Source organism: Phascolarctos cinereus, unplaced genomic scaffold (assembly GCF_003287225.1).
Source record: "Phascolarctos cinereus isolate Bilbo 61053 unplaced genomic scaffold, phaCin_HiC Scaffold_1;HRSCAF=81, whole genome shotgun sequence".
Classification (NCBI taxonomy): domain Eukaryota; kingdom Metazoa; phylum Chordata; class Mammalia; order Diprotodontia; family Phascolarctidae; genus Phascolarctos; species Phascolarctos cinereus.
In genome coordinates this window covers 281,306,370-281,317,053 of record NW_027555514.1, presented here as the reverse complement: position 1 = coordinate 281,317,053, position 10,684 = coordinate 281,306,370, and the positions used below count along the sequence as shown (strand labels likewise).

At 49.3% G+C, this 10,684-nt stretch overlaps 1 protein-coding gene across 1 annotated transcript; it reads right to left on the bottom strand.

Moving 5' to 3' along the window:
• Nucleotides 1-266: 266 nt before the first annotated feature.
• LOC110205759 (galectin-1) lies at nucleotides 267-4,793 on the bottom strand. The gene is made up of 4 exons (XM_020982552.1): nucleotides 4,686-4,793; nucleotides 3,021-3,100; nucleotides 981-1,152; nucleotides 267-499 (listed from the first exon to the last, which is right to left on the bottom strand). Exons 1-4 carry the CDS (start codon nucleotides 4,692-4,694, stop codon nucleotides 353-355), a joined length of 408 nt encoding a protein of 135 aa, XP_020838211.1. The 5' UTR covers nucleotides 4,695-4,793; the 3' UTR covers nucleotides 267-352.
• Nucleotides 4,794-10,684: the final 5,891 nt, after the last annotated feature.

Below are 10,684 nucleotides of genomic sequence, written 5' to 3'. Positions count from 1 at the left end.
AAGGCAAGCAATGCAATAGCAATTAGAATAATATTTTTCAATATATAAAAATGCACAGTAAAACGAGAAAAACCAGCAGCTGATGAGACTAAAGGAGGCATTTTTTCCCATCTGAAAACTACCCACAGACCGCAGATGGAGAACCCATCCCAGAGAGTCACCAAAGGACCACTGCAGTGAAGGGACTTATCCAGGGTAACTCAGCCATTTTTCCCAACTCCAAACCCAACTCTCTATATCCCCAGACCGCAATAACACAGAAAATGTCAGCTGTTATCATTAGCACTTTTATTAGTAATAAGAGAGACCCAAGAGTCAGGAATAGGGTCTGAAGCTGCCTTGACTGGAGGGCTCATTCGAAATCCACTGTTTTGAGCTTGAAGTCACCACCAACTTGTAAGAAGTTGATTGTTTCTAGGTTAAGTCGATTGGGGAAACTTATCTGAGAGTCATCAGGCAGCCTCACAGTAAACTGATTCCCTTCAAAGGTCATACAAACCTGAATGAGGAGAGGGAAGAAGAAGCTGAGCACAGCACCCTGGGCTTGGATTCAAATTCTACCTCAAGACATTTACTACAAGTCATTGAGTGACTTTTGGCAAAGCATTTCTTTATTCTGAGCCTCAGTTTCTCTTTCTGTAAAATGAGGGGGTCAGCCTAGACTGTGTCTGAGGTTCCTTGCAGCTCTACATCTAGGGTCCTATTTGTGTCCTGGGACACCCCAGAGTCCTCTCTAATCCTACTGGGACCAGGGTTTGTCACAACTCCCTCCCTTTCTTCTCGCCCCCTCACCCAACTCAAGGGATGCTGGACCTCTTGCCCTGCCCTTTGGAAACGCACTGACGCCTTTCCCCTCTAGCTTTTCATCTTTTGCCCATCAGAGTCTGCTTCCAGGGCTCTTCTGTCAAATGCAAGGCAGGGATGAGATGCTCTCTTGGGTCCTCAGGAGCTCTGACAATGCTCTGATTCTGGGGTCTTACCTCCACCCTGCTCCCTGGCAGGAAGGGGAAGTTGGTCTCCCTTTGCTCAGTGCCCCATGAGCCTTCCTGTTTGGAGTTGCAGATGATGGTGTTGGTATCATCACAGGCGTTGAAGCGTGGGTTGAAGTGCAGGGCAAAGTTATGTTCATCTTTGCCCAGGTTCACCCTAAAGCTGGGGATCAAGAACACATCTCCTTGATTATCATGGGGGCCAGAGCCTTAGAAATCCCCACTCAGAGAATCCCTGAGCTAGAAGACCCCCAAAGGGACTTTCACCCTATCCTGACCTGACATGGCTTCTCTTCTGCAGCACCCCTCCTACCTCGACCCTGTTCAACATGTGACCATGGTATGTATTTTACTACCTCCAGAGACGGGGAGCTCACTACCTATCCAAACTGTCCATTCCAGGTACTGGGTAGCTCCTATTCGGAAGTTTTTCCTGACGCTCAAGCAAGGATCGAGTACAAGTGGTATATACAGGATCGAGCTCTCACCCGGCGTTACATTTGCTGTGAGCACCAGTGCCTTGGAAACTGGCAAGCGTGACCAGTCGTGCTTGAATTTTTTGTTTTATTAATTGTCTAGACTTACGAAAGTGATGAAAAAAACACAAACAAAAAGAAAACAAAGGGGCAGCTAGGGGGTGCAGTGGATAGAGCACCGGCCCTTAATTCAGGAGGACCTGAGTTCAAATCTGGCCTCAGACACATAACACTTACTAGCTGCGTGACCCTGGGCAAGTCACTTAACCCCATTGCCTAACCAAAAAAACAAAAACAGAAAGTGATGGAGAAGATGGTAATAATGAAAATTAAACTTAAAAGTAGGGTACAAACCTTTTCCCCTGCCCCCGAGCTGGTTGTTCAACATGTATCAGCACATCCCTGAGTGCTGGCCTCAGACGCTCCTCCTCAAACACAAGCCAACCCTTTCCAACTGTTTAATGTCTGTTGAATTGTATTATGCATATGTTGGAGGGTGTCTGGAAGAAAAGCCTTCTTTGGGTAGAACGGCTTTCCCTGGAGGCTTGAGCTTTGAATCCCTCTTCTTCTAGGGAGCCTCCCCTGATTACCTAGTTCACAGTGACTTTTCTCTCTCAGCTTTTTGCACAAGCTGTTGTCTTGGCATCCATCACCTGGTGACTGCTGAGGTTATTTGTCAGCAGAGTGGGCTAGGAGCCAGGGAAAATGAGTGCTTTATTGGACAAATCATCTATGCTGCTGACGCATTCACTGTGTGACCTTGGATAAGTCACTTCTCCCTGAAACTCAATTTCCTTTCATTTTCCCCCCAAAGAAGAAGGTTGTATGAGATGACTTCCAAGGCTCCTCCAGGCTCAGATATTTTATGGTATATAATCACTCCCAGGGTTATAAGGGAAAGATTTTGTAAACCTTAAAAAAAACCCCTGCTAAGTGAAAGAATTATTAATGATTATAACATACCTGCTTCATATGGGTCTATCTCCATACCCCAATTAAACATTACACTTCTTCAGGGTGAGTATTTTGCCTTATTTATCTCATCTCTCACAGTGCATAGATGGAATGGGCAGGTCCCTAGGTAATGTTGCCCATTCCCCCAGGTTAGAATCAACTTCCCAGAAGCCCCTGCAGGTGGTTACTGCTAAGCATAACCAAAAGCTTGAGGGGGTTGGTAGCCAGAAACAGGAGCCCTCTTGATCCCTGGGTCACACATCTCAAAATACCCTTCAAATCAACTCTGTAATTCACAATGTGATATTGCTTGACTTCTCAATGGGTGGGAGGAGGAGCTGGAGAGAAGGAGCCTGGGGCCCTGCGAGGATTTGGCAGGAAGTGATTCATTCTAGAAGATGCTGCTTTTTCTATTACCCCTGCCCCTCCACCCCCCTCTCACCGGAATGGGTCAACTGCAGCCCCAAGAGTGGGCAAGCCACGCCTCCCGCCTGCCTAGCTCCTGCAGAGGGGCTGAAGAGGCTGACAGAGCGAGACAGAGGCCAAGGACACACATGAGGACTTCAGGACCTCAGTCTCATCCCTCCCATCTCCCACTTACCACTTTGCATCAGGGGGCACATCTCCTACTATTTTTATGCACACTCCAGGTTGGAGGTCCAAGTTAGTGGCAATCATTTCCTGAAGAGACCAAGCATAGTGAGGTTAGGACTGCCTGGGAGCTAAGAAGACCCAGAGCTTCCATTTGGGTGGGGCCACCCTCCAAGAAGGTTCGAGAAAAGCAGGCTCCTCCAGATTGGTTAGTGCTGAAATGGGAGTCAGTCTTAATTCTGTGATCTTGGAGAAGCCCCTTGGGGTCTCTGGGCCTCACTTTTCCCATCTGTTAAATGGGGGACTAACCTAGATGATTGATCCAGTCCACTCCTCATTTTACAGATCAGGAAACTGAGGCTCAAAAGAGTAAGAGGGGACCTGTCCCAGGTCCCACAAGTGAGCAACGGAATCAGAACTGGAAATCAAATTTTTTCCCAAGTGCCAGGCCCATGCTCTCTTTGTCCGAATGGCTACCCCAGTACCATTTTAGGCTGGCATCACATGTATCCTGGTCCTTGGGGAAACGATTACCATGGTTCTACCCAAAGGGTAGGAGACAGACTATAGCTCAATGGGGTAACTCCCTGGTAGGTAGGTCATCCTTACCTTGCCTCCCCCATATCCCCATTGTCCTGCTCTCCTCATGAGCTGTCCTCATCTGATTAAGCAGGGAAGGAATTCCTCCCCAGAAAAGTTTGCAGGAAGAGCTTCTCCAGATCTAAGTCCTGGTCCCAGTCTAGGGCAGGAGCCAGCCATGCCCAGGAGAAGGGGAGCTGGCAAGGGAGGGGGAGGTTCAGAAAGAATGGGGAATCGAGGGTGACTTGGCAGAAATAAGGGAAAGGAGCTTAGCTTCTTCTGTGCCTTCGCTCCTACCTCCCCTTAGGAGAGGGGTAAGGGAAGCAGTCAGGACAGATGTGTGGTCTCTTCCTGTTCTAAATCAATGTAGAAGTAATTTGGGGGCAGGGTGAGGGGAATCTCGTGCGCTGGTTTCCCAGAGAAGAGACAAGAAGTTTATTTGTGAGGCTAATTCGGTCTCATTTTTAAAGGCGTGGTGGGGAGGGGGGAGGTAGGAATCTCTTGCTCCCTGCCCCACCCCTTCTGCCATCTCCTTTTCCAGTGGAGCCTCCTCATCCTGGACTCTCTCTGTACCATCAGGCTGGGTAGGAGTTAACTCCGTAACACAATCATTCATTCCAGAAAGTCTCACCCTCTGGCAGAAGATTCATCTCTGCCCCCATTCCCCCTCTCCGTCATCTAGCCACTTTCCCTTCTGTCTACACTCAAGAAAAACGATTCCCTCACAGCCAACCCCCACCCCACCTCCTCACGGCCAGGTGACACCCTAACTCTAACTCATGCCAAGTCCCACTCCCCTCTTGCTCCCCTCTCCCCAAGATCTCTCTGGACTTGGCAGTTTGTCTAAGCTCTTGGGACCAGCAGCCAGAGACGCGGACAGCTGCAAGGGGGAGGGGAGGGAGGGCAGCCCTTGCAAGAGCTGGAGTGGTCCGGGTGTGAGATTAGAGAAGAAGAGAAGGCCCAGCCCGTACAGAGCCCCTCCCGGACACACCCTTCTCAAGTCTCCCGGCTTCTTTACAAGCCCCAAGCCCGGAGGAAGCCCCTACTCCCGGACCCTCAGGCTATACCCTAGACTAGCAGCCCCTGGCGCACTCACATTGGCCATGACAGAAGATGAGAAATGCTGCGGCGATTCTCCTGGCTGCGAAAGGATCCCGAAGGATAACGTCCAACTGCACGGATGGTAATTCAGGGCGTTGTCCGACCCTTTATATAGCAGGTCCCCCTCTCCGAGCTTCGGCTAAGTCACCCTCCCTCCCCGCCCTCTCGCACTTTTCGCCAATCGAGAGAGGCAAAAGAGGAGGGGGCGTACCTCAGGGGCGGGACCGACGGAATCTTCGAAGTCTTTCTTGGAGGGGTGGCCAATCAAGCTGGTGACACCCTTTAGCCACACCCCATCCACACCAAGCTCCGCCCTTTTCTAGCCTCCCCCCTCCCATCCAAACCCAAAAAAGCTGTCTTTTGGGGGATGGGAGTGGAGGAGAGTGGTGGAGATTTTGAGGGAGGAATGGAAAAACAGTTGTAGAATGAACTGGAATCTGATATTGGTGAGAAGGGGCCGGAGGCCAACTGGAGGGAAGGCAATATTCTGGTCCGGTTGAGTCAGCCCCTGGCCTCCACAGAGTCATCCTAATCAGAAGGTGGCATAGTGTGGAAGGACCTAGAAAACCATCTGGTTTCTTAACAAATGGGGAAACTGAGACCCTGGGGTCACTTGGGCAGTGAGGAGCTCAACCTGTACTTGTACCTGGCTCCTCTGACCCCAAGTCCAGCGCTCTTTCCACCATAATACATGGTTAAGCATCCATATTTTCTGAATAGAGAAATTGAGATGCAGAGGTGAGAATAACTTACCCAAGGTCTCAGGTTACTGAGTTCGAGGTGGCTCATTGAAGAATGAAGTGGGTGGGAGAAGGGAATGGAATCAGTTTGGTCTCCATTTGGAACGAGGGATCCATTATCTCTGGTCATCTCCCCCAGGGTTTGGGGGTGCCTCCGGCCTTAGTGAATCCCTGTGGAGGTCCTCCCTCTCTGGGGATTGTCCTCCCTCCCCCGAAACAAATGACTTCAGTCAGCAACCTCTGCCTTTAATTATAACCAGAAGAAGACTGGCAAGGTGCCCGAGGCTGAGCCTGTGGTTTTCTGGCCTGCTGTCAGAAAGCACTTTCTGCCCTGTCTGTATCACAAGGCTGGAGGGAGGCAGGCTGAGGTTCCTCAGAAAACTCAGTCATGCCAGCTCAAGAAAGGGAGTGGCAGGGACCCCACTGGGGCCCCCAGTGCAGCCAGAGAATGGGACCCAGGTTAGGGGCCCCAGAGATGTCTGTGAAATATTCTCCCTTTTGACACTGAGTGAAAAGAAGCAATCTTCTTTTCCCCATCTTCCCTACTCTTTCACCCCTGCCTCTCATGAGGGGAACTGAAGGCCAGGATCTATAGCCGCAAGTCTCTTCAATTCTTTGATCCTCAGTTTGCTCATCTGTAAATTGGGATCCTAATAGAATTAAAAGCAGGACATCATGGTGGATGGAGATCCACTCTTTCAAAGTCGAGAAGACCTGGGTTCAAATCCCACCTTCCAAGTCACTTAACTTCTCAGGGCTTGAGGTCACCCTCTAAGATAGGAGTTCTTAATGAGTTAACAAATCTCCGGGGTCGTGGATAGATTACAAGGGATTTGTGAACTTGGAGAGGGAAAAAGAAACTGCATCTTTATTTTCACTGAACTTTAACTGAAATGTACCATTTCCTTCTACTATTAAAAAACACAAAACAACACATTTTTTTCAGAAGGGCTTCAGCAGACTGCCCAGGGGGTCTGTGACACAAATCAGTCTAAATACCTTGCTCCAAGACTATGTAGACTTGGATGGGGGGAAGGTGGAGTTTGCTCACCTGAAAGCTCCCAATACATATGGTATCATCAGATATTGGGTCCCTATCCCTATCCCCGAACAGAATCATCAAATCTCCACTTGCAAGAGACCTCATACATCTTTTGAAATAACACCTTCCTCTGAAATATTCCCCTCGAATGGTCAGGAGGCTTTCTTTGAAGACCTCCAACAATGGGAAATTCACTCCCTATGGCATCAACTGGTTCCACTTCCGGACAGCTTTCATTGTATTGAATGGACAGGTCCCTCTGCACCTTTCTCTAATTCCTCCTGATTCTGCCTCTGGGGCTGAGCAGGACCAGGCTCAATCCTTTCCTGCAGGACAGCCCCTCTATTTGCACACAAGGCTCATGGACCGAAGCCCAGCACACCCTTAACTATTCCTTCTCCCACCATCTATGTCAAGGGCAAGAGAAGCTCTCCATAAACCTTGGAGAGGTTGGAGTAACAAAAACCATGATCTCCAGCAGAAGAAGTTCCCAGCAATGAGCAGGGCAGAACAGACATAGCTCCCCTCCTCCCAAGCCCCCCACCAACCCCAAGTGACTCATATCCTGAGCTGGATTCCAGCCCCTTTGTCTCCCATAGTCCTGGCAAAGTCAAGCCCCCTTTTAGGGCCCCTTGTTCTCCCCCACCCAAGAACCCTGGAAGAAGATGAAAGAGGGAGGGAGCAGAGCTGGGCTGCAGCTGCAGACCCCTCTGGCTGTGGGTGTGGCCTCCCTTCTCCCCGCCAAAGACCACACTGCTATTGGGGAGCATGGGAGGGGTGGTGGAAAGCTTTATTTTCCCCTCACTCAGGACTTCAGGAAACCTTAATTGTAGGGAAGAGATGTGAGGCCAGATGTGCCAGCTGGGCCTAGCCCAGCCTCATAGATGTCACTTTCAACCTAGAAGGGCTAAGGATGAATTGGCAGTTTTGAACATAAACACACACACACACACACACACATACACACACACACACACAACACACACACACACACACCACACCCTTTTCAAGACTCAACTTTCCACTGTAATGTCATGTGCCAAACACCTATATTTTACGTAATGGGAAACTGAGGCCTAAGGAGGCTTCTCCCTCCCCTAGCAGGAACCCAATTGAGGCAGAGTCTATACTGGCCAGTAACTCTGTCTGCTCCTGAACTCCTTTGGTTTCACCAGCCATAAGAGGCCAGGAAATTCTGCCTTTACACAGGATCATAGGATTTAGGTCTGGCAGGGATCATAAAATCGGGATTGGAAAGGACCTTTCAGGTCAAGTTGGCCCACTTCCACCATCTCCTGGTACTGCACTACCAGCTGTGTGACCCACAGATCACCTTCAAGCCCTACCTAGAGCTCAACCAGGGTAGTTACTAATGGTCTTTATGAATGGTGGAAAACATTCCTTCTCTTGAGCCCAGGAGGGATTTCTTTCAAATCATTTACCCCAATCTTGGTTTAAAACAACAACGACAACAAAAGAACACAAAATGCCCTGGAGGGCAGGGACCGGTCTGCTTTTTGCTTGTATCCCCCAGCCTAGCCCAATGGAGTAGGTGCTTAGGACACTGTTGATAGATTAAGTTCTGGACCAGGTAGATGCTCAACTACCCTTCCAGATAGGCCCTTTCTCAATTAGAGAAGGAGGTGGCTTTGGGAGTCCAGAATCTGAGACTTCTGTCCCTGTTCCTGAGTTATTATCCCCATTTTATAGAAGAGGAAACTGAGGTTCAGTGCAGGCACGTGGACACCCCTGGGTCACACAGCTAGCAGGGCAGTGCCAGGATTCTAACCTAGGCCTCTCCTATCTTCTCCTTCCTCACAGGGTGAGACAGGGCAGCCACAGGGGTCTGGGAGGCCACCCACCCTTTTCTGGTTGATGCCCCTTTCCATTTGGGGCTCTCTGGCTGGTCCTAGTCATCCTTTCCCTCCAACAAATGCTCTCTCTGAAGGAAGTGACCAGTCCTGGGTCTGCCCAGCCTACCTAGATTGGCTTCTGGGGCTCCTCTAAGGCCCAAATTTCCTTCAGGACTTAGTTTATTCACACCTGAGCTCTGGTGTGCCTGCCCATAGCCCCACTTTTCCTTGGGGTTCTAGCTAGCTCTCTCAAATCTCTCCCTCTCCCTGACTCCAATCTTTCCAGCTTTCATCCCTCCCTCTTGGTCTCTAATTTTTCCCAACCCCCTGTGTCCCTCTCTCTCATTTCTCTTTTAGAATGTGTTACCCAAACAAGTTCTCTCTTATTGCTCACTTTCCCTCTCCCTCATCTCTCCCTTTCCTTCCTCTCCTTTCCTGTTTTTCATCTCTGCTTTTATATTTCACCTCTCTTGTCCTCTTTCTCAGTTGAAGGGCATTTCTCTATTTGGTGGAAGAGTTTAAACTAGGTATTGAAGATCCTGGGATTCTCTTTCTCCCTGCCTCTTCTCTCTCTTCTATTATTCATCTCTTCCATCCTCTCATCTCTCCATCTTTCCTTCTCCATTATTCATCTCTTCCATTCTCTTTCATTTCTGTCTTTCCTCTCACTTTCCCCCTCTGTTTCTGTCTCTCTCTTCCTGTCCTCCCCCCTCCCCCCACTTTCTTTTTCCTTCACCTTACCTTTGGCTAGTCTCCTGTTATATCTCTCATCCCTCTGTTTCTCCCTCCCTGTTCTTGTTTCTCATCTGGAGGACATTTCTTCATTAAGTAGAGGAGGCTGCACTCGATATTTTAAATTCTGAGATTCTTCTCCCTGCCTCTTCTCTCTCCTCCATTATTCATCTCTTCATGCTCTCATCACTCCTTCCATCTTTCCTTCTGCATTATTTATCACTTTCACTTCCTCTCGTCTCTCCCCTCATCTTTCATCTCTCCCTCTCATGTCTCTCACCCACCCTGTTTCATATCTCCTTAGCTGTCTCATCTCTCTGTCGGGCTCATCTCTTCTACCCATTTTGCCAACCCCCTCACTCCTTTTCTCTTTTCTCATCCTCTCTCTATCACAGGAAGGTCATATGGTACAGTGAAAGAATGCTCTCTCTGGAGTCAGGAGACCTGGGTGAAAATCTCGACTCTGATGGTATATTGATATGGCCTTAGACAGCTCATTCCGTTTCTCTGGACCTCAGTTTCCACTTTTGTAAAACAAGAGGGTTGGTTCTTTGAGTTTGAGAACTACAAGCCCGTGAGCTCTCTCAATCATCCTGCTTCTCCTCTTGCCTCTCCCTCTCTCGTCCTTTCCGCTCTCTTCTCTTGCTCTAAAGGCCGTTCCTTCGGGAGTGGGGGTGGCTCTGCCTGATGACCTGTGAGAGTCTGAGCTTTTGTGTCTCTCTAGGGCCAGTAAGGGATTGAGGTCATGTGCACTCCAGAATTCCTCCACCCCCACATGCTGGATTTTGGCTGCTACTTCTTGTGGGCTGAGCTCATATTCTTCCACATGAAATTCCAGTCTCTCCCAGCCTCCACCAACCCCGAACTCCCTGCTTCTCTCCCCCTAACACACACCTTACATGTTATAGTTCTAGCTCCACCCTTGAGCACCAACTCCTCCCTGTTTGAAGGTCCAAGACCTTCTCAGGCTAGACTTGGACATATCTGGGTCCACTCACTCATTCCCGACTTCCCCAGGGGGCCTTCAATTGCCCCTGGGCCTTCCCTCTTGGGGACAGAGAGGCAGAAGAGGATAGCCACAGTGAGATTTTTAGGACAAAAAAACCTAAAAGAGGCTCCAAAGGCACTGATCTTGAGGTCCTAGAATTATAGGCTCTCCAACCAGGGTGGGAACTCAGACCATCTCATTCAACCTGTATTTGAGTGAAGTCCCCTCTATAGCACTCCCTATAGAAAAATCAGTCAGTCCCTATCTGGACTGATTCCATAAGAGAGAGCTCAATGCTTCCCAAGGCAGCCTACTTCACATTTGGAAACCTCTGGTTTTTAGGAAGTTCCTCCTCACATCTAGCTGAAATATGACTCTTTGCAAGTACACTTCATAGTACAGTAGAAAAGTTGGGGGCATCTCAGTTCCTATCCTGGTTCTGGGGCAAGTGTGGTGGCTCAGGCCTGGAGTCTGGGCTCCTGGAGAGGTTATGACTGGCAGATCTCTTGAGCCATCCTTGGGAGTTTTGAGCAGCAGTGGGCTAAGCCAATCAGGTGTCTGAGCTAAGATAACACCAATATGGTGAGCCAGCAGGCTGCCTAGGAAATGGAGCAAGTCAAAGATTCCATACTGATCAGA